Source organism: Ailuropoda melanoleuca, chromosome 8 (assembly GCF_002007445.2).
Source record: "Ailuropoda melanoleuca isolate Jingjing chromosome 8, ASM200744v2, whole genome shotgun sequence".
NCBI classification, from domain to species: Eukaryota; Metazoa; Chordata; class Mammalia; order Carnivora; family Ursidae; genus Ailuropoda; species Ailuropoda melanoleuca.
The window spans coordinates 54371006-54395026 of NC_048225.1; the positions used below are offsets into that span (position 1 = coordinate 54371006).

Below are 24021 nucleotides of genomic sequence, written 5' to 3' on the forward strand. Positions count from 1 at the left end.
GAATAGGTGCTCGGGTTTGCTTAACCAGCAAATAAATGCTCCTAACAGCAGGTTTAGAAGAGGGTAAGAAGTCATTCATACCCAGCTCTTTTCATGCCTTTGAGTACTCTCAATCTCGAGATACTCCCCCCACCAGTAGATCTCTGGCTACCCCAAAATTTGTCTACCTTCTTTTTTCAGGACATTCTCCTTGGACATTCCTTAGGGGGTGTGTGTGACAGAATGGCCTTTGGTTTTACCCAAACATGCTCCTTCTGGCTCTGTAGCAAATCCCTCATTCAAAGGGTCTGGGATCTCCTCCACTCCCTTTCCGGAGTTCATAGTGCTAACCTGTAGGCTTCACAAGGATGTTGTGATGGCCAGCACATAGTAGGTGCTTATTAAAGATAGCTATGTGAAAAGGGACAGGCGGGGCTAGGTAGGGTGAGATAGGTAGGGGGCTATGGGATCATGCTCACAAAAATCACAGAAACGCAGAGGTCTAAGGAAATTCGAGATAAGGGAACAAACCAGACCACCCTGCCCTAGGAGTCAGAGGTGGGGTCTTGTAACAGCTACTTGTGACCTACAAAGAATTACCCCGAACCTGAAAAAGGAAGTAAGCCATTAAAGGTGTTATCAGTATTCCTTACTCAATGGTGCTATCAATAGAGATGTTAAAAGGATTTAAGTTCCCTGGTTAGCCTTCAATAAAAGACCAACCCTAAAAGCCCTCAGTGGCAACCCTGTTGGGACCCCTCTCACTCCTGAGAGCTTTTTTTCTCCTTTACCCTCGCGTAATAAAAACTCTATCGCTTTACTCACTCTTCTTTGTCCGCGAGATTCTTCTTCAGCAATGCGAGACAGGAACCTACCTGTCCTCCTTCACCTGCTAGGGTACAATGGAACACTCAGGAGATGAAGACGCTGCCACCTCCTAGCCATGGCTGTGGGCTAGTCATTTCACATCTGAGCTTCAATTCCTTACCTTTAAAGCAGGGATAATAAGGCCTATACTTCACACGGATACAAAGATAAAGGAGATGTGAGTGACTAGCACAGAATGTAACCGAAAGCTCAACGTATCATTCTCAGTGTCCATCCATCAAGCCTGAAGAAGCCTCAAGTCCCTGGTCATCCTCTTGCTATTTTAAGAATGGTACCTAGACCAAAATGACCTCTGTTCAGGGTCCCCTGTATTGTCCAGGAGGCAATGTGGAGAGGAAACAACCTAGGTTTTAATTCTGACACCACCACTTCTGGGCAGTATGAATTTGGACCTGTCTGCCTACTTGTAAAAGGAATAACATCACTTACCTCATAGAGATGCTGTGAGGATTAAATGAGATGTGTGTAAAGTGAATTAGATGAGGGGCGCCTGGGTGGCAGAGCGTCTGCCTTCAGCTCAGGGCGTGATCCCGGCGTTCTGGGATCGAGCCCCACGTCAGGCTCTTCCGCTATGAGCCTGCTTCTTCCTCTCCCACTCCCCCTGCTTGTGTTCCCTCTCTCGCTAGCTGTCTCTATCTCTGTCAAATAAATAAATAAAATCTTTAAAAAAAAAAAAGGTGAATTAGATGACACTCAAAATTTGGTGAGTATTAGGACTTGCCCAGTGAATGGAAGTGCGGATGTGTTTCTGAAAACCAAGCGTGTGATTATGCTGCCCTCCTGTGGACAGAGAGCACACAGCCCAGTAAAGGGAGGCGCCGCCCCCCCCCCCCCCCCCCAAGCGCTTGGGTGGGAGAAAGCACATCACACACAAGTCACTTTCTTTCTCTGCTAGGGAGCTCATGCTTTACCCTGAAATACTTAGGGAACATCTAAACCAGAACTTCTCAGAATTAATGTGCTTGTTAGAATGCAGATCAGTTCTGACTCAACAGGTCTGGGGTGGAGACAAAATTTTTAACAAGCTTCCAGATGATACTGATGCTACTGGTCCGCAGACCACTCTGAGTGAAGGTCTAAGTACAATATAGCAGTGACATGACATGAACAATTTATTAAGTGCTTTACCCTAAGCCGGTTACTGAGAGAGCCAGTTAACCTGTAGTCACTTACATAGTCCTCAAGACTGTGAGGGAGGTACTGTTGATCATTTTTCAGAGGAAACTGCAGCACAAAGAAAGTCCATGGCTATCTCATACAGCCTGTAAGGGGTGGGCCTTGGGTTCTAATTTAGGCAGCCTGGCTCCATAGCCTAATAGGAAGAAGACTCCAACAGCGTGTAGAGGATGACCAAGGGAGGGGCTAGGGCAGGAAACCAGCCCGGGTACCGACCGATCTAGCTGACAGATGAGGCCTAAGCTATGGCAGGGCTGTGGGATGGGAAACAGGGGACGTAAAAAAGAGCATGGGTGGGGGTTTGGTAGTAAGCTGGATGCAGGTGTGAGAGAGGGAGCCATCTAGAGAGCTCAGTCTGTCTGGTTTGGACAATAGATGATGGTACCTACCACTTACTGAGCAAGGAAACACGGGAGGAAGAACAAGTTTTAGGGGGAAGGCAAGTTCAGTTTTAGGAATGGTAAATACGAGTGGCTTTGGTCATCTGGGAGAGACAGAAGGCAGATGAACCCAAGCATCTAGAGCTCAGGAGATGATCTGGCTTGTGAGCAGAGTTCTGGTGTTGGCAGGTGTGAAGCCATGAGTGTCGGAACTCACAACAGTGCACAGACTGTCCTGTTCTGAGCCAATGTCGACAGAGCACATAACTGGAAGAACGGGACTAGAATCCAGGTCTCCCTGTTTGCAGTGGAGGCTGGCTCTGCCCATTCCACTGGGCATTCTGGATGTGAGGAACAGACAGAGCATAAGATGCTGATGGGCTCAGGAAAGGGGTTTCTGGAGACCTATGGTGACTAAATCCAATCCAACAAACTGTCCCCCTGTCCCCAGATAAGCAGAAATAAGGACAACTCCACGGAGAAAGACAAGATCAATAAAGGTTGGGAGATATTTATTCTCTTTAAACAAGGTCATAAATAACAAAGAAACAAAGTAGGTCCCAGACTCTGGACCGTGCAGCAGGACAGGGATATAGGAAGTTGTTGGGTGGAAAGGTGGAGGGGGCTACGCATCACCTAAGACAGTCACAGAAAAGATGGGCTGTAGGAGACTGCCCCTTCCTGCCCTTGGAAATGGCGGGCCCGGGCAGCAGGGGGAGGCCGCAGTGCTGTGATGAGGCAGCTAGAAGAGGGCAAAGATTGAGGATGCTGGGCTGTACTGTTTCTATGAAGAGTGACATGGAAACCACAAATGGTGAAGATAAGCTGTGGGTCTAGAAGAAGCAAGTGGGCACTCTGCACACCTCCAGGGACCAATTATGAAAATGGTTAAATTTGATTCTTAAAAACAACTCCACAGGCGTTAGCCTATGGCTTTGTGCACGGGCTGTATTTAACCTGGGTTGCTCTGCGGCAGGTGAGGGCTCACGAGGCCCCTGGAGCAGCCTGGCCTCAGCCCACGGCAGGTGCCCAGACATGTGGGAGATGGACAGTGGGCTCTCCCCAGATGGGAGGCCATGTGCTTGGACTGACTGGACCTGATTTTCAGGCTGGTTTCTTGTGATGCTATCCACCACCCCTCCCTATTCCTAAGGATGGGATCCTGGCCTCTCCGGGTCTTCCAAGCCTGGAAGAGTAAGACTGGGATAAAAAGGTACCTGACTGATATTTTATTTGAAAGGGGAAAATAAGGACCACCCTGTGCATGGTCCATCCCATGAGGTAGGGCAGGACCACGCCAAGAACAATCTCAAGGAATGGAGGTCCCTGAGCCTGGAGAGACATTTGGACCCAGGTGCATTGCCTAATACCAGGAATAGGGGCCCAGGGTGGCAGTTCTGATGGAGGCTTCACCCTAGGCAGGGCAGGGAGAACAGGCAGGGCTACCCCTGAACAGGGAAGGGGTGGGAGCTGGGGAGCCTTGGACTAAGGAGGCTGAGGTTGGTCGAAGACCCTGGAAAACAATGCTTTTGGCAGGAATACACAAAAGGGTTTGTACATCTGGGGAAGCCCGTTTATAGGGAGCCGGTGTCACATGGTCGGGCAGGATGGTGAGGAGACAGCGGCATCACAGTGGCCTCTGGTGCGATGTATTTACAACAGAGCTCAATGTTGGGGGAGGGACGGAGAGCAGGTTACTAACAGCCAGGAAACACACTGTGAAGAGTGGAAAGAGAAGGGAAAACAAATGTGACCATTACTAGCTTTCCCCTGCTCACCCCTTCTCCTCCAGGAAGCCCGGGACCCTCATGACCACCAAGGCCCTTGCAGATCTGTCCGACCTCCCCACACCCCCATCTAGGTCTAGACACGGGCTCTGCTGTCTGTGAACTGATGATGTGACCAAATGGTCCAGGGGCTTCAAACACTATTATCAAGAAAAAGTAAGTCTTTACTTTTGATTCCTGGGATCCATCAATGATTAGTTGCCTGAGGGGTGGTTCGGTACGAGGGAGTCACTTGTGTGGCTCACCGTACCAGGCTCCTGCCATCGTTGCCAATGCCTATCCTGCCCTGTCACCCTCACCTCCCAGGTCCTGGCACTCAGAGTTCTCTAATGCAGAAGCGATTTCTTTTCTTCAACAGTTCTTCAGATTCCTGAGAGTAGGGAACCAGGTCCCCCAGACCCTCACCAAAATCAGATAGGAGACTTTCCAGCTGGCAGATCTGACTCAGCAGGCTCGTGGGCTCTCTGAGGGTCAGGGGCATACTGCAGCACAGACGAGGAGCTCCCTGAGGTGGGGCCAGGGCTGTGTGGTTCGGGAAATCATGCCTCTCTTCCTCCTCCTCCTCAACAAAGAGTCTAACTGTGTCTCCCTAATCAGAAGAGTTCCTAGCATGAGACGCATCCTTTTTCCTCTCAAACCAGTGTTTCTCGACTGTGAGTGATTTTGTCTCTCTTGAGACATTTGGGAAAATCCAAAGACATTTTTGCTTGTCACAACTTTGTGTGTGTCTTTGGGAGCGCTACCGGTTTCCAGTGCACAAGGCTAGGGATGCTGTCAAACATCCGACAGTACACAGGCTACGCCCCCAAATGTCAAGAGTGCTGAGGCTCAAAACCCTGCTCTGGATCGCTACACAGTCTCCACGGACTGCCCAGCCTTCCTCAGCAGCAGAGCAGAAGGCATACAGAACTTCTCTACGAGTCTGGAAAAAGACTGATTCCCCTCCTAGCCTCCTCGGGGAAGGAGGCACCTCAAGAAGTGGGGGGAGTTCTTCAAGAGGAGGGGTGGAGTGGGGATTAGGCACAATTTAATCTCAGCTCAGCAGCAACCCACTGGACCAAAGCACACAGAAACCATCGACCACGGGTTTGTAGAAAAACATGTGCTGGGCTCTGTGTTGAGGAGGAAGAAGAAAGGACGGTGACCCAAAGCAGGCAGGGCTAAGGCAGAGATATTTACAACGCTGCAAATATCTTTTTGTTGGAGTTGGCCAGCACTGCTGGGCTCCTTAAACCTTTGTTACTTCCTTACCACTGGAATCCACCGATGGGCTCTGCAAACCTGTGCCGGATCAGGAAAGTGGCAACAGCTTCAGCTACCTGGAAAAGGGAGAGATATTCTAGGCTATATGGTGTTGGCAATGGGGATCAGCTTTGAGGTTCTGTGGGCTTCTACTGGAAGGTTGGGCTCTATAGTGGACTCATGGATCTTACAGGTCTGGGGAGCCAGAAACCTAAAGACCTGAGTTCTGGCAGCCTAGGAGACTCCTCCCCACCATCCCTGCAAGAATAGCTCCAGAGAAGTCAAGAGGAATGATGTGAAGGCTTAATTATCCCCTGAGAGTTAAAAAGCAGCTTATTCTGTAGGAGTCTGTATTAACTTCTAGCTGTGACTGTAGTTTAGGGAGCGGTTTCTATCCCAATTCTCCCTTCTTCCATCTGGCTTTTGGAGGCAAGAGAGAAGTAGAGCTTAAGATCTTAACCAGAGGGCCCTGGGGTGAAACTGCACGCGCAGTAGCTCCTCAGTCCATACACAGAAAGTCGAGACCGTAGCAGCTGCCAGGGAAAGGTCTGGGGAGATGGTGGAGTTGTATCTGTGCAGGCCCCACGGTAGCTGCTGCAGGCAACTCAGCCTAAGAGGCTTGTGCTATTTTCTGTGAGAGCCAAGGTGACTCACAACTGTCCTTTTATAGTCACAGAGCACCAGACTCACCTTGTCTGGGGCATCCTCATGGACTGCATGGCCACACTGGGGTAGGACCTGCATCTGGAACTTTCCTGGAGAGGAAACAAATCCAGGTGACCTCAGGGACTAAAATGGCCCTCTCCCTACCACCTCTGTGGTCTCACAGGCCACTCTAGGAGTGTAGGACCTTCCTATCTACTCCCCTCCCTAATAGTTTGGACCCAATTACCAAGGTTTGAGGAGGATGGTAATACTTGCAGCTATAACCTTGGGCAAATCATTTTCCCTTCATTTTTGACTTTGGCAACTACTTAGCATGCATTTACTTTGGGCCAGACACCGGAAGAAACAGTTCCTGTTTTTACAGGATTTTCGGTCTAGTAGGGGAACACAAAAGACAACATTTTAATGTAGCATGTAGTTCTAATGATAAAACTGAGCACATGGAACTAGAAGGACGTAGGAAAGGAGGCTTCACAATCAAATAAAGATATAGAAAGGCTTCCCACACAGGAAAAGAAAATAGCCTACACAGAGGAAAGAAGGATGAAATGGTATTTGTTCCTGAAAATAAAAAGTTTGGCCCGGAGCTCTTGAGAGTTAACAGTGAGGCTGGAGAAGAAAGCAGGGACCACACCATGAAGAGTTTTGTTAGCTATGTTAAGGACTTTGAAATTTATTATTACACTAATAAGTTTCCATCTGAGTGCTTAACTATATGCCCAACTGTACTAACCACTTTCTCACACTGCCTTGTAGAACACTGTAAGCTCACCATTAATGTGATAGCTATTAAGACTGAAAAGAGATGATATATAAAGCAAGATCACTAAGCGGACTAAAGGCTATGGGACCCACAGCTTCCCCTCAGTAGAGAGAGCAGACTCTCAGAGCCTAAGTGGCTCCATTTACAAAATAAGGCAGCACAGTCTGGAAGTCCTTCTGGTCATCATATTCCAGGATTCCTAACCCAGTTACACAGGGTTTAAAATTTTTTCAAAATACTCTTCTACCCATTTTTTTAAAAAATTTTATTTATGTGACAGAGAGCGAGCACAAGCAGAGGGAGAAGAAGCAGGCTGCTCACTGAGCAGACAGCCAGATGTGGGGCTCAATCCCAGGACCCTGGGATCAATACCTGAGCCGAAGGCAGACGCTTAACTGACTGAGCCACCCAGGCGCCCCCCTTCTCTCCATTTTTTAAGTTGATTCTCAAATCTACCCTATAAAATTGAATAGGAGAAATACTGAAATTCTTTTCTGAGATGATGAAATACCTAGGTTAGTGAAGTGATTTGCCCAAGGCTGCTTATTTAATTCGTAGAGGAACTAAAACCATTGTATTCAGTAAGGCCCAGCTTAGGCCCTTCCTCTTGCAGTAGTCTGCCCCTGGGTGCTCCAGCCTAGTCTACCCTAGTTCCCACTCTCTTGTATCTCCTAATACACTACAGCTAACACATTTGGGTTCAAACACAGAGCAGCTTGTGCCCTGCTTGTTCTGTAAGCTTATATTTTATATGCCACTGGTACTTGCCTCCCTAGGAGTATATCATTTCTGCTAAGAACAGGGCCTAATATCAATAGAGCCCAACACAGGGCTAGCCATTGAGTAAGTGCTTAGTAAGTGTTGAATGGATAATTGAGTGAATGACCTGATAACACTTACAACTCCAAACACCCTGGGCTTGATGTCTAGGGATGAATTTTTGTTCCTCTTTGGAAAAGTGGGTATAAAGAATCAGAGAACTCACACACACTAACAACATTATGCCTAGTACACATAAAATAACGATTATGGGTAATCCTCACAATTATTCTATGAAGTGGGTATATTTCCAAACCTTTCCCTTTCATCTTACAGATAAAGAACCTTAGGTTCAGACAGCCTAAATTATTTACCCAGGTTGCATCACGAATGAGTGCTAGGTTTCTAGGAATCTCTAACTAATTCAGGTTTAAACACTGCTGGGAAGGCTGTGGTTTGGAATCTATGCCAATTTGGCCATCTCCCTTTGTCTTATGGGATGTCCCTCACTCCAGCCATTTACTTTCTATACTCATGGGATGCTCTGAAAGAGAAGGTAGTCTTGGCATAATCCTTACTAGGGAAATAACAGGGCATCTAATGAGGAATCATGAGTAGTACTTCCTGGATATAACGAAGCTATCATTTGTCAGACTCTTACTTCACACACATTTTCGCATTTAAACACCATACAAATGTACTGAGATATGGCATTATTTATTTTATAGATGAAGAAACTCAGGATTAAAGAAGTTAGCAATTCACTCAGGCCACAACACTAGTAACAGTGACTCAAAGCCAGCACTGTTTGATTCCAGAGCTGGTGATCAACAATGGTTTCAAATGCTACTCCAGTCCAGATCAACTGCTTTCAGATAGTCTCAGGGGCCATATCTGATTCTTTTGTCTGTCCAGCATCAAGCATAGGTCTTACACAGAAAGACTGCTTAGGAAAGGTTTGCTTGAATTGAATTTAAGGAAAGATGTCTAAACTCAGAATTACCAACATCAGTGCTATAAAACTCATACAGTCCCAGTCCATGATCTTCCTCCAGGCTTCAGGATATTATGTGGTTGGAGGAGGGGTAGGGTAGGAGTGCCTGGGTCCAGAATGTGATAAATCATTCAGGAGCCTTTGAACAACTGTTGTAAAGGAATATAGCCCCCTTTTCTGTGGAGAGCCTGAGGACAGCTAAAAGAATAGTTTGAGATCATAAACATCCAAGTAGAGCTGTCCAATAGGTTTTATACATGGGGCAGGTCTGAAGCTCAGGAGAGAGGTATGAGTTGGACATTTAGCTTTGGGAGTTATCGGGATGTAAATAAAAGCCATGAGATTGCCCAGAGAGAGAAAGTAGGAAAAAAAAGGAAGGTCAAGAACAGAATCTGCTTAAGCCTGAAACCTTGGCTTTGGAGTTAGCACCTCTTCTTCCCATAACCCGAAAGACGCCAATGCCTATTGACTTCACCTTTATCAAGTCTTTCACCCATACTAAAGCAAGAGCCTCCACAAAACTGTTCCCACAGCCTCCACTTCCATCTGGCCAACACACCTGGACCTGAGCACAATATGTCGCTCTTTTACTCATTATACTTTATGATCCCTGTGAAGCTGCCATCCACGTTCTCATTTTATAGACTGAGAAAACTAAAGCTAAGGCAGGTCAAGCAACTTGCCTGGGGTCATAAAATGAGTAGGAAAGTAGTAGTACTCCCAACCTCCGAGTCTTTGCTTTTGTCACCTCACCATGCTGTCTTTTAAACATAGTTTACAACCCTTTGCATCCCAATTATCCTGGACCTTTCCTTTTCCTAAGAATACCAACAATGATAAAAATACTGATCAGTATTCAGAATATCTCCTTCACAATATTATATATTTAGAGGGTACTTTATGGTTTATAATGTACTCTGCAAAGACATTGCCTCATTTTAATCCTTATAACTCTGAGATGTAGATGGGAATTAAGTCCCATTCTTAGATGGAGGAAAAAACTGAAGCTCAGAAAAGGGAAATATTTGGGTCAGGAGTGGATGCTGATGTCAAGTATGGGCTTAACTCTAAAGCTCACGCTCTTTCCACTGCACCTCACCATCTCAGAACATTAATTTCCACTTGACTCTGTCCTCAGAGAAGGACCTAGGGACATAATTTCTTTTCTTTTCTTTTCTTTTTTTTTTTTTTTAAGATTTATTTACTTATTTGAGAGAGAGAGAGAGCACGCACATGTGAGCATGAGTGGGAGGAAGGGAAAAGGGAGAGAGAGAGTAGCCCAAGCTGACTCCCCGCTGAGTGTGGAGCCTGACATGGGGCTCAAACTCACGACCCTGAGATCATGACCTGAACTGAAATCACAAGTGGGACACTTAACTGACTAAGCCACCCAGGCGCCCCTGGACATAATTTCTTGATTACTTACCTTGCATTTGGCCAATAGTCAGATCTTTATCCAATCTATCAACACCTAGAACAAAATAGGAGAATCCAGAAGTAGCTTACTAGAAAAGGTTGTGTGAAACAGGTTTTGCTCTTCAAGTATGAAGTAAAAATTGTTACGAAGTTGTAAACATGATGACATTCTCAATTCATGTTAATGCCAATCCTAGCTCCTTGAGGGTATATGCTCACCACATGAAGCTTTCCAGAATGAGTTTCCCCTGCAATTTTTTTGATCATTTAAACTGATTTCTGAAACAGGTTTTTACTTTTTAAAATTTCCATTATACTCATAACATCTTTACACCACTCTAGGACTGGCACTTAACCAGGAATTACAGGCAGGCCAGAATTAGGTTATCTCAGATGGATGCTTGTGCTTCGTTAGGTTTAGGGATTTGATGTGGAGAGGAGACGAGCACAAATGAGTGAGGATGGTACTTGACTTTGGAAGGTACTACCCATGTGGTGAGTAGTTTGTTTGTTTACTTATTTGAGAGAGAGAGAGAGACACCATGGGAGAGTGGCAGGCTGAGAGAGAGGGAGAAGCAGACTCCCTGCTGAGCAGGGAGCCCAACATGGGGCTTAATCCCAGGACTCTGGGGTCAGGACCTGAGCTGAAGGCAGACGCTTAACCGACTGAGCCACCCAGGCGCCCCGTCTGGGGAGCAGTTTTAACAAGGACATACTCAGATGATGATATACCTACACTGCTGTGGACTGAACCGTATTCCCCCCCCCCATTCATATGCTGAAGCCCTAATCGACAGTGTGACCACATTTACAGATATGGAAATAATTAAGGTTAAATGAGGAAGTAATTAAGATTAAATGCGGTCATATGGGTAGGGCCCTCATATGACAGGATTAGTGTCCTTTTAAGAATAAACACCAGAGAGTTTGCTTTCACTCTCTCTTCTGCCATGTTAAGGACACACTGAGAAGGTGGTTGTCTACAAGCCAGTAAGAAAGCTCCCACCAGAACTTGACTGTGCTGATACCCTGATCTCAGACTTCCAGCCTCCAGAACTGTGAGAAAATGAGTTTTTGTTTAAGCTCCCAATCTACAATATTTTGTTACGGCAGCCTGAGCTGATACACACATACACACTTACCAGCCAAGAGCAGCAATTTAGGAATAGGACAACTTAGAAAGAGATTAGATAAGCCTCGGAACCAGCCATCCCAGTACTTTTCTGTTTTTGCCAGTTCAATTCTCCAAGTGTACGGATGGTCTTTCTTGGTCTGGAGGAAAAGAGGAAGTTCTGAGTCTCTGAGGGCAACCCCTGGAGGAACAGGACAAAAACTAGGTCCCTGGGAAAAGGAAAGGGAAGGAAACTAGCACTTACTAAGGGGCTACTAGGTCCCAGACATTTTCATATGCACTTAATCATTAAAACAGCTTTGTGATATAAGTTATTGTTGTAATTTCCACATTTAGATAACTAGAAGTTCACTTTTTATTTCTATTAATTTCAGTGAACTTAGGAGATTTTCTTAAGATCACAAAGCTAGTAAATGGTAGAGCCAAGACTGAGCTTCTCTTATACCCATTTGACAAAAAGAACATATTCATCAAAAGGATAATTACAAAAAGCACAGTAAAGTATGAAAAATTACTTATGATATAATATTAAGAGAAAGAAGCAGAGTATAACATGTCATCTAAGTGAAGATTACTACTGGAAAAATGTGGTACACATAGGGAAAGAACTGGAAGGGAAAACTGAAAATATGTTGATTTATTGGTAGAGCATTTTTTCTTATATTTTGATTTATGATAATGGTATCATGTTCCTGCAATAGTAATCTGAAAAAGGAAATCTGACACAAATATTACAAAATGTATCTGTTAAATCCTGATATATACTACACAGGCACATGGTATGTACTCATCAAATACAAAATGAACAAATAAATGATTCTCTATACTTTTCTGCAACATTGAAAATTTGAAATAGTATAACTGAAATAAATAGTTGGGATACTGCAGTAACCACAGTATGAAAATCCAGAAGTGAACATGAGACAGCAACATATTGTGTTAGTGATCACTGGTTGGTTAAGATGTCCATACTAACCAAAGTGATCTGCAGATTCAAAACAATCCCTATCAAAATCCCAATTCTTGCAAAAATAGAAAAATTCATCAAAAATTCATATGGAATCTCAAGGAACCCCAAACAGCCAAAACAATTTTTTCAAAGAATAAAATTGGAAGACACATGCTCTCTAATTTCAGAACATATTGCTAAGCTACAGTAATCAAAACAGTATGGTACTGGTAAAAAGACAGACAAAGAGATCAATGGAATATACTGGAGAACTCAGAAATAAACTCTCACATATATGGCCAAATGAACTTCAACAACGGTCCAAGATGACTTAATGGAGAAAAAACAGTCTTTTCAACAAATGGTTTTGGGAAAGTTGGATGTCCACATGCAAAAGAATGAAGCTGGATAATACACAAGTTTAACTCAAATGGATTAAAGACCTAAATATAAGACCTAAAACTATAAAACTTCTAACAGAAAACATACAGGAAAGCTTCATATAGCTTTTCATGACACTGAAAATGACAATGATTTCTCAGTTATAACACCAAAAGCAAAGGCAACAAAAGCAAAAATAGACAAATGGACTACATCAAACTTAAAAACTTCTGTGCATCAAAGAACACAATAGAGTGAAAAGGCATTGTACGGAATGGGAGAAAATATTTGTAAATCATATATATGATAAGGGGTTAATATTCAGAATATATAAAGAATTCCTACAATTCAGTAACAAAAAATCAAATAACCTGATTTAAAAATGGGCAAAGGACATGAACAGACATTTCTCCAAACAAGATATACAAATGGCCAATAAGTACATGAAAAGATACTCAACATCACTAACCACTAGGGAAATGCAAATCAAAGCCACAATGAGATATCACTTTGTACCCATTAGGATGGCTATTTTCAAAAAAAACTAACAAGCGTTGACAAAGATGTGGAGAAATTGGAACTCTTGGGGCACTGCTGGTGGGATTATCAATGATACAATCACTATGAGGACAGCATGGAGTTACTCAAAAATTAAAAGTAAAACTACCATATATGATCTAGCAAATTTACTTCTGGGTATACAGCCAGGAGGAGTGAAAGCAGGGTCTTGAAGAGATATGTGCAGACCCATGTTCATAGCAGCATTATTCACAACAGTCAAGAGGTATAAACAATCCAAATACCTACCGAACTATGAATGGATAAACAAAATGTGTTTTATACATATTCTTTAGCCTTAAAGAAGGAAATCCTGTCACGTGCTACAACATAGCGGAAACTTGAGGACATTGTGTTAACTAAAATAAGCCAGTCACAAAAAGACAAATACCAATTTTACATCTATAAGGTATCTAATGTAGCGGAATTCATAGAAAGTAAAATGGTAGGTATGGGAGGAAAGGGAAATTATTTAATGAGTACAGTGTTTCAGATTGAAATGAAAAAGCTCTGGAGATCTGTTTTACAACAATATGAACACTGCTGAACTATACACTTAAACATGAGTAACGTGGTAAATTCTGTTATGTGCTTTTTACCAAAATTTAAAAAAAGAAAGAAAAAGATCAGTGGATGGTAGTCAGGCCTTCCAGTTCTCACTAAACAATGCATGTGCAACATTTCCCATTTATGAGCCACTTCTAACAGATTCCACAGCCAGAGAGAGCAAGACCCTCTGAAATGTACATTGTATTTCATACACAAATGACAAATTTAAGGTAAGGGAACTTCCAAGGATAGTAATATTATAAAAAGAAATTTTAAAAAGGAGTTCAAGTCCTAAAAATACAAAAACCAAGAAAAAAATCTGGATAGAATTAGAGTTGCTCCTGTATTTAGGGCTATAATAATATATCCTTTGAAGAACTGGATCATAAAGTTAATTTAGTTTAGATTCCCTCCTCTGACAAATGGTAATAAAACAAATCAATGTAAGAAACAAAACAGATGAACATGGGGGGTAAAAGAGAGAGAAAAACCAGAAAACAGACTCTTAACTATAGAGAACAAATTGAGGGTTGCTGGAGGGGAGGTAGGTGGAGGGATGGGTTAAATGGGTGATAGATATGAAGGAGGGCACTGGTGATGAGCACGTGGTATTGTATGTAAGTGAGGAGTCACTAAATTCTACTCCTGAAACTAATATTACACTGTATGTTAAATAACTGGAATTTAAATAAAAACTTGAAAAAAAACTAAAGAAAGAAAAAAAAAACAGATCAGTGTAATGAGATCTAACTGTTGGATAGAAGAAGCAGAAAGCTGGCTACCAATCATTCTGGGATGTTCATCTGGGCAGGATGCGGTTCTCCACGCAAGGGCATCAACCACAGGCTTTGCATTATTTCCCAACACCTTACTTGAAAAGCATTTAAGAAGACAGGTTTTGTGTCAGTCAGACTTGATTTAATGCAAAAACCAGCTCCCTCGTCAGCTAATAAACTGTGGGTCCCTTTGGGAAAGTTACCTAACTTCTTCAAGTCTGTTTTCTTAGCTATAAAGTGGGCAACACAAAATTATTGTAAGGATGAACTAAAGATACTCACGTATGTAAAACAACAGGAACGTGGTCTGGCACATAACAAGTAATCAAAAAATCAAAATCTTAAGAACATGGGATTTCAATAATCTTGAAAAAGAAGAGCAAAGCTGGAAAACTTACAGTTCCTGATTTCAAAACTTGCTATGAAGCTACAATAATGAAGACAGTGGCACTTGCATAAGGATAGACATAAACATCAGTGGAACAGAACTGAGAGTCCAGAGAAAAACTCTGGCATTTATGGTCATTTGATTTCCAAAAAGGAATGCAAGACAATTAAATGGGAAAGTGGGGTCTTACCAACAAATGGTCCTGGGACAGCTGGACATCCACATGCAAAGAACGAAGTTACACCTCCTACCCTCATACTATACACAAAAATTAACTCGAAATGGATCACAGACCTAAATATGAGAGCTAAAACTAGAAAACTCTGAGAAGAAAACATACGTATCAATCTTTGTGACCTTGGGCTAGGCAAAACCTTCTTAGATGTGACATAACAAAATAATAGATAAAATGAATTTCATCAAAATCAAACTTCTTTTTTTTTTTTTTTAAAAGATTTTATTTATTTATTCGACAGAGAGACAGCCAGCAAGAGAGGGAACACAAGCAGGGGGAATGGGAGAGGAAGAAGCAGGCTCATAGCGGAGGAGCCTGATGTGGGGCTCGATCCCATAACGCTGGGATCACGCCCTGAGCTGAAGGCAGACGCCTAACCGCTGTGCCACCCAGGCGCCCCCAAAATCAAACTTCTGCACTTCAGCAAACACCTCAAGAACATGAAATGACAATCCATATAACAGGAGAAAATATTTGCAAATCAGAGATTTGTATCTAGAATATATAAAGAACTCTTATAATTCAATAATAAAAAGACAAAATACCCTATTGAAAAATGGGCAAAGGATCTGAATATACATTTCTCCAGAGAAAGAATGGCCAAGAAGCCCATGAAAAGATGTTCAACATCAACAGTCATCAGGAAAATGTAAATCAAAACCACAATGAGATACTATTCATATCCATCAAGATGGCTATAATAAAAAAGAAAGACAATATTACAAGTGCTGACAGGGATGTAGAAAAACTGCAATACTCAGATACTGGTGGTGGGAATATAAAATGTGGGCACTTTGGAAAATAGTCAACCTATTTCTCAAATGATTAAACACAGAATTAGCATCCAGCAATTCCACTGGTGGGTGCATACCTAAGAAAAATAAAAATCTGTGTCCGCACAAAAACTTGCACACAAATGTTCGTACCCAGCATTACTCATAATAGACAAAAAGTGAAAACAATCCAAATGTCCACTAACTGATGAATGGATAAAAAAATGTGGTCTATCCATACAAAAGGATATTATTCAGCCATAAGCAGGAATGAAGTACTGATACATGCTACAATACAGATGAACCTTGAAAACATTATGCTAAGGTAAAAGAAGCCAGTCACACACAAGACCATGTGTATTCATTTACATTAAATGTCCAGATTAGGGAAATCTACAGAGACTGGAAGTAGATTAGTGGATGCCAAGGACTGATGTTGGGGAGAAACGGGAAGTGACGGCAAACAGGTATGTTATTTGTAAAAAAGTGATGAAAATGTTCTAAAATTAGATTGTTGTGATGGTTGCACAACTCTGTGAATCTACTAACAACCGCTGAACTGTATACTTTGGATGAGTTACCTTTCAATAAGGCAGTTTAAAAAAAGAGATTTATGCATAAAGGAATACCTCCTGGACAACTGAAGTTTATTCCTTTAAGGACCAAAGGTTAAAGTTTCCCTTTTCTTTTCTATATTTTAACCACATTGTATTAGACATCACCCCTCCCCCCCACCGCCAATGTGTATCTTCTCTTCTTTTACACAGCAAAATGGATGCAAGAGAACTCTTATGTATGTCTCAGGATCATTCCAAACACCACGTTTTATATTAGTTATAACAGAGATATCCCCCCTAAGGGCTAATAATGGGCTCTAAATGGCCCCTGGCCACCATGCTTTAGAAGCTGGTTTCTTTGTTGTTGTAGTTGTTAAGTTTAATTTACATTATTAATATTTTCTCCATCATTTTATTTTTTTATTTTTCTTTATTGAGATATAATTGACATATAACATTGTGTTAATTTAAGGTGTATAATGTGCTGACTTGATACATTTATACACTGCAATATTCAACACCATAGCAATAGCTAACACCTGTACCATGTCACATAATTATTTCTTTTTTGTACTAGGAACAATTAAGACCTAGTCTCTTAGCAATTTTGAAGTTTATAATACAGTATGGTTGCCTATAATTATTGTGCTGTGCATTACATCTCCAGGATCTGTTTACCTACTACTTGCAAGAAATAGTTTGTGTTGTTTGGGGTCTGTGTCCTTCCTCAAGGGTAGACTGTTTTAGCTGTACTCCTTATTGCCTAATGTGTTTCAGTCTGCCCTCCTAACAAAAACTGCTGGAGTTTACTAAACTCCATATAACTGGGCTTATAAAAAAACTACAAAGAAAAAATAAGCTGGAATTAAAAACCAGAGGATCTGGGTGTGTTTTAGCACCAACATTTATAGGTGTCCATAGGCAAGAATCTGTACCTGCGTTGTAAGACAGTGGTAATATCTATAATGCAGAGCTAACATGAGAACTAGGGATGATAAATGTGATGTGCTTACTATAGCTCCCAGCACATAAAAGGCAAAAAGTAATTGACAGTTTTTTTTTTTTAAATATTTTATTTTTTTATTATTTATTTGACAGAGATAGAGACAGTCAGCGAGAGACGGAACACAAGCAGGAGGAGTGGGAGAGGAAGAAGCAGGCTCCTAGCAGAGGAGCCTGATGTGGGGCTCGATCCCATAACGCCGGGATCACGCCCTGAGCCGAAGGCAGATGCTTAACCACTGTGCCACCCAGGCGCCCCTGACAGTTTTTATCAGAGTCTCAGATCTACTAAATATTACTTGATTACTTTGGGAAAGTCTCTTCATCTCTGAGTCTCAATTTCTACACTGTTAACACGGGAGAGAAGATCTCTCCTCATCTCACAGAGTGTAGGGAGGACAAATTAATCATGCACTGTTTATATTTTTATAAATTCCAAAGAGGTATAAAGAATTATTCATTGATCTTAAGGATGACAAAAGATCCTCATTAAATTAAAAATTCTGTTTAAAAAATGTACAGTTGCTGTTTAAACAATATAGGTTTGGACGGTGCAGGCCCACTTATACATGGATCTGGAAACAGTACAGTACTACAAATGCATTTTCTCTTCCTCATGATTTTCTTAAGAACATTTCCTTTTGTCTAGCTACTTTATTATAAGAATACAGTATTTAATATATATAAATATACAAATTATGTATTGATCAACTATTTATATTATTGGTAAGGCTTCTGGTCAACAGAAGGCTATTAGTGATTAAGTTTTTAGGGAGCCAAGTTATAGGTGTTTTTTTTCTTGAGAGAGAGAGTGCACATGTGTGGGGTGGGGGTGTGTGCAGAGGGGCAGAAGGAGAAGGAGAGAGACAATTTTAAGCAGGTTCCATGCCCAATACGGGGCCCCATACGGGCTCAATTTCACGACCCTAAGATCATGACCTGAGCTGAAATCAAGAGTCAGACGCTTAACCAACTGAGCCTCCAGGCACCCCAAAAGTTATAGTTGGATTTTTATGTTGGAGGTCAGTGTCCCTAACCCCCATATTGTTCAAGGGTCAATTGTCCTCTCCTCCTTCCAGAGATAAGGGAATATGTGGTGTACACCAAGTCCATTACTTGCCATTAGTAAGATGTTTATAATCCATCCCAGAAAGTCTTCTGCTCATGCTCACCAACCATTTCCAAGAAAAAAACACTCTTTCCCACAACTATCCTCAAATCAAGTGTTCAACAAGTACTCACAGAACACTTGCTACACACGCCCCCCCCCAGCTAAATGTTGAGGGAAATTCATATAGAACATTAGTTCCTGTGCTCAAAATACACAGGTTATTTTTGTTGGGAGACAATTCTTGTGCAATTAAAGGATGCTGAATCTGCATTCTAGGGATGACTACAGGAGACCATAGTATCTTTGAATGTTGTTTATGAAAATCAATTCTATGATTTAGCCACAACTTCCAAAGATAGTGCTAAGTTATGTCATACAGACTCTCAGTGCTATACTGGAGAGGGACTGATATAAAATGAGGTCAGAAAACTTCCCTGAAGAGATACACCTTGAAAGATGAGTAAGATCTGATGGGCTTAGCGTAGACTAGTAGGAAATCAGATTTTCTCATGAGATAAACCATAGGAACAGAAGTACTGAGGTGAGAAAGCATCTGATGAGAGAGCAGTCTGTTTGAGGGTAGGGTATATACTCTAAGATTTATGTTCCAGTTTGTCAAAGCTATCAACAAGTGCCTTATATCTTATAGTTAACCCAAATATCTATTATGATAATATCTTCACCCCCTAAAAGATATATCTAATGATGAACAAAAAGAACATGTCACCTCCCCTTCCCCACCCCCACACACTCGAATGATTCACTGACCCATCCTTCCAAGAATGCCAGCTTTCACTCACCTCCATGTCATCTTCCTTTTTCCTCTTATTTATGGACTCACTTCCTTCTTCGTCTTCTTCTTCTTCCTCTATGATTCCTTCCACTATAGATTTTGAGCCTTCCGGACTTGTAATTCCTTCACACCTAGGTGGGGTTTTGTTTTTTTTTTGTAAGTGCTATCATACATCTTTCTTTTATACACAAATTATCTCAGAGATACTGATACTTATAGTCTTTAACAATCAAATGTCAATTAAAACTTAACAATGCTTCAGGGAGAAGGAGGATGTGAACAATGTGCATTTAAAAATGTGCAGAAATAGACCAGGGCTATGGAAGGTCATGGCCATGGAAGGTATGACTATATTTCAAGGTCTGGTTTCCAGTTCTTGCGCCAATACTGACCCACAGAAGGGAGTAAGCATTTTCTGTGGCATGGTGACAAGAGTTTTATTGACATTCTCTTATATAATCTTCATAAAAATCCTATGAAGTAGCCCTGAAAAGTAAAAAAATTGTCCAAGATCACCTGGCTTATTAGGAGATGAGGCTTGAAGGCAAATCCAGGCCCAATTAACTTGAAAGCATGGTACTTTTCTACTGAACCCTGCTTACAGTAGAGCNCAAAGGCAGGCGCTTAACCGCTGTGCCACCCAGGCGCCCCGGGAGTAAGCATTTTCTGTGGCATGGTGACAAGAGTTTTATTGACATTCTCTTATATAATCTTCATAAAAATCCTATGAAGTAGCCCTGAAAAGTAAAAAAATTGTCCAAGATCACCTGGCTTATTAGGAGATGAGGCTTGAAGGCAAATCCAGGCCCAATTAACTTGAAAGCATGGTACTTTTCTACTGAACCCTGCTTACAGTAGAGCAAGGCTTAAACAGCATGGATAAAAGGCCCCCACTTTCAATTAGCTGATAGAAACTGACAATTAAATAACCATAGCCAGCTGAACCTTGCGGATTAGAACATCTGATCCAACCAATTACTGTTGTTGTTTTTCCTCTAAAAAACAATCTTTATTATTTAATTAGGTAGAAAAATTATTTTTATATGAACAGCTGATACCATAATTCCTTTTAGAAAGAACTTGTTGGAAAAAATACTCTGACAATATTAAAGGTAAAAATCCCAAGGGCCTAGGCAGCAGCTAGTACTAAGGTCTATTTTGCATGATAAAGAAGAATTTGTTATTTTGCCTTTGAAAGGGAGAGAGAAGGGAGAAGAGGAGAGAGAACAAGCAGGATAAAGAGACTGGGATAAATTGAAGGGTCAGTGAAACTTCAGTGGTGGATTTTTAACAGTGTTAACTTGTCCTTCCTTGTCTTCTCTACCAATCTCAGTACAGTGTATGTTCACAAAATGTTTTGTCAAGTGGGGGTGTTCTATGGGACTTGAGGTGTCAAGTTTCACATCTAGGGTCAAGGGAGTATAACAAAGAAACAAGACGTGCTTTGGATTTCCACAGCTATGGATTAGGAGGTTAAGAGAATTTCACCTAGATCAAGAAGGGCAGGAAGATTCTATCTGGTATCTATGTGACAATTAAAACACACTATACACAAGTTTACATATTAAGACTTAAATTTACATATTAGGTAAAATTTAAAAATCACTGAACTACCTGAATACAAGCCATAAAACTTCCTCACAAAATGCTTTACCACTGCTTAAACGAATCTGATCTCAAAATATTTAGGCATTGCAAAGTGGGCAGTCTCACAGCGTATTCAAAGACTGCATTGTGTCTGCTGGATATTATTACTCAGAATGCACTTTTAGGCATAAAGTCCATAATATAGGCCTTGAAGTCAAATACACAGGAGACTCTATCTGAGCTCTGTCATTCACTAGCTGTGTGATCCTGGGAAAGCCACTTTACCTTTTCTGAACTTCCATTTTCTCACCTACAAAACAATACTTATCTTAAAGAGGTATTGTAAAGATAAAATGAGATGGTGCAAATGAATTAATGAATCTAGGTAATGATCGATGGCTAGCAACACTCAAAAAGAGACAACCAGAAATTACAAGCTTCCTAATGGCAGTATCTATCCTTACAAACAAATAAAAAGCCAAAATAATAACAAACCTGAGCTTGATCAAGTCTCTGGATCTAACTAACAATTTACAGACAATACAGTTAAGAGAGGAACATGTTAAATTACACCTTCAGGAATCAATCAGAAAATCCAGATTGTGGGAAATTCTACAGGACAAACAACCAGGTTTCTTCAGCAAATGAATTGCAAGGAAAAACAATGAGACAAAAGGGGAACCTATAAATCAAAAGATACTTAAGAGATATATCCTCCAATTGCTATGTATCTACCTTATTGTAATTCTGATTTGATCTATAAAAAAATTATCAGTGAGACAATTAGAAATATGAATACTGAATGGACATTTGATGACATTAAGGAACTATTAAATTTTTTAGGTGTGATAAAGGTATTGTGAGTGTGTTTAAAGTGTCCTTATCATTTAGGGTATACTAAAATCATGGAATTTATTTCAAAATATTTTGTAATTAGGGGAAAATAAAGGGGCACAGATGAAACAAGACTGGCCATGAGTCAACAACTGTTGAAAACAGGCAATGTGTATACTGGGGTTCATTGTATTATTCTATTTTTATATGTTTAAAAATTTCCATAATATAAAATTTTTAAAATGAGAGCATGTATATAGAATACCTGGTACAGTGCCTGGCAAATAGCAGGCATTCAGTAATGCCATTATCATTTTCATCAACTCTGTGCTCCCTGTCTTGTCTGTTCTGCTGGGCAACATTTTCTCAATTCAACTAAAGTTTATTTTGTGACTACATAGCAATACTCAGGACTCAAGTAACCTTATCCAAGAAGATCAGTTGGGCTAAATAATCTTAGCTTAGCCTTAGAATTTGGCTTTCACTCAGGCTATATTAAAGCTTTTATACTGTGATTTCTTCCTGGTCAGGTTTGGCTAAGAAGGAGACCATTACGAGAATAAAATCATAGCTTCCAGCACTAGAGTGGATACTTAATTTTTAATGTCCATCTTCTGGGATTCTTCACCTTTTAAGACCCAGAGTTGCATTAAAAAGGTAATCCTATATTATATAGGCTTTGGGATTTCTTAAAAAAAAAAAAAAGAAAAAGAAAAAAAGAAAAGCTATGAGGCGAGCCCAACTGAGCTATTTGTAAAAATTATCTAAAGCCATTCAGGATAGTAGGACAGGTCTAAAACAAAAAGCAATCTGTAATTCCCTCAACATGTTTCAGTCTCTACCCAGCCCAACAGGGAAAAATAAGACCTACTGTTTGACTTGGCCAACCATTGAGACACGGGCTGACTCCAAATTTCGAATCTGACCGCTCTTCACGCTAGAAAAGTGAAAAGGGAAAGAGGAGGTTATTCAGCATCCATCTTATCACGTCATAGGGTCAAATGAATAATTTTGCAGATCCGGTGGAACCTCTACAAAGTTGTGTTTACCAATACAGCTTACTATGGAGATTATCACTACTTCCTACTTCCTACCTGGTTATTATGGCTACAAGCCAAGTAGTAAAAATTAAGTAAAGACATTCAAGCCATTTCAGTTCTGCAAACGTTTACCAGGAGGATACAATGTGCCAGGCCTCTGCTCAAGAAGCACTTAATTCAGCGGGGAGAAAGAAACACAAACAGATAGTTTCAGTACAATAAAGGCAAGGTTCAAAGGAATCACTTTATTCTGAATGAAGAGGTTAAAAAAAGCTCCCCAAATGTCCTGCCTAACCGGAAGAGAAAAGAAGTTAGGTGGAAGATAAAAGAGGGTGGTCAGGGAATTATAGGCAGAGGGCACTTTGTGAACAAAGGCACTGTGATGTGGAAAAGTCAACGGGATGAGGATTTTAGAGGACAGAGTGCAAGGAGAAGCAGGGGAGAGCAAAAGGGGAATGTGAATGGGAGAAAGGGATAGGCGGGCAGTGACGAGATCCTAGAGGGCCTTGCATGCCATGGTATAGAGTTCAGGAGCTTAGATGCTATTTTAATAGATTAATTTTCTCAGAATTGTCTACCTATGTATGCCTAAGGGCCAAGCAAAATGGCTGCAAGTCCCAGGGGGAGCTGGAAACAATATCTGAAGCAGGCCACCAGAACACATTTCTTCTTTCCTTCCTTCCTTCCTTCTTTCTTTCCTTTCCTTTCCCTTCCCTTCCCTTCCCCTTCCTTTTCTCTTTTCTTCTTTTTTCTTCTTTCTTCCTTTCTTTCTAAGATTTCATCCATTTATTTGAGAGACAGAGTGACAGAGCACGAGAGTGGGGAGGGTCAAAGGGAGAAGCAGACGCCCCGCTGAGTAGGGAGCCTGATGTGGGACTGGATCCTGGGACTCCTAGATCACGACCTGAGCTAAAGGCAGACGCTTAACTGAATGAGCCACCTAGGTGCCCCCAGAACACATTTCTTTAAATCTAATTTTTTTAGCTTAAAAAATCATGTAAACTTTTAAAGGGCAACCCCCTTGGATAATGACCTTATTTCTTATTTCAATGATAGACACAATCAGAATGATTATTTCATTTTTCTACTACAAATTGAATCTACAGAATCTACAAATACACCAGTATTTATAATCATATACTCTGCTTTGATGACTGTTTAATATATAAAACACCGCTGTTCCTATTCAAGGCCAACCGTGGGCACGGTTCCCATCCCCTCTTGCTTATGAGGACCTTGCTTCCTGTAGTTATCCTGTGGGTCATTATGTTTTTCTCTAGTGGATATTATAAAACAGCTTTTGAAA

At 41.3% G+C, this 24021-nt stretch overlaps 1 protein-coding gene across 2 annotated transcripts in view; it reads right to left on the bottom strand.

Annotated features, from left to right (window-relative positions):
* Window positions 1–2914: 2914 nt before the first annotated feature.
* The window catches only part of PPME1 (protein phosphatase methylesterase 1), a 71932-nt gene continuing 50825 nt past the window's right edge, over window positions 2915–24021 (bottom strand). Inside the window, exons 8-14 of one of the 2 annotated variants that reach the window (XM_002915310.4) lie at window positions 22547–22612; window positions 19262–19385; window positions 11193–11322; window positions 10061–10105; window positions 6143–6207; window positions 5462–5529; window positions 2915–4139 (exon numbers count right to left, since the gene is read on the bottom strand). In XM_002915310.4, coding sequence (XP_002915356.1) covers window positions 4121–4139; window positions 5462–5529; window positions 6143–6207; window positions 10061–10105; window positions 11193–11322; window positions 19262–19385; window positions 22547–22612 — 517 coding nt within the window. In that variant the 3' untranslated portion in view covers window positions 2915–4120. Of the gene's footprint in view, window positions 4140–5461; window positions 5530–6142; window positions 6208–7290; window positions 9447–10060; window positions 10106–11192; window positions 11323–19261; window positions 19386–22546; window positions 22613–24021 lie in introns of those variants that run through there. The other variant, XM_019795389.2, reaches the window with a different exon arrangement.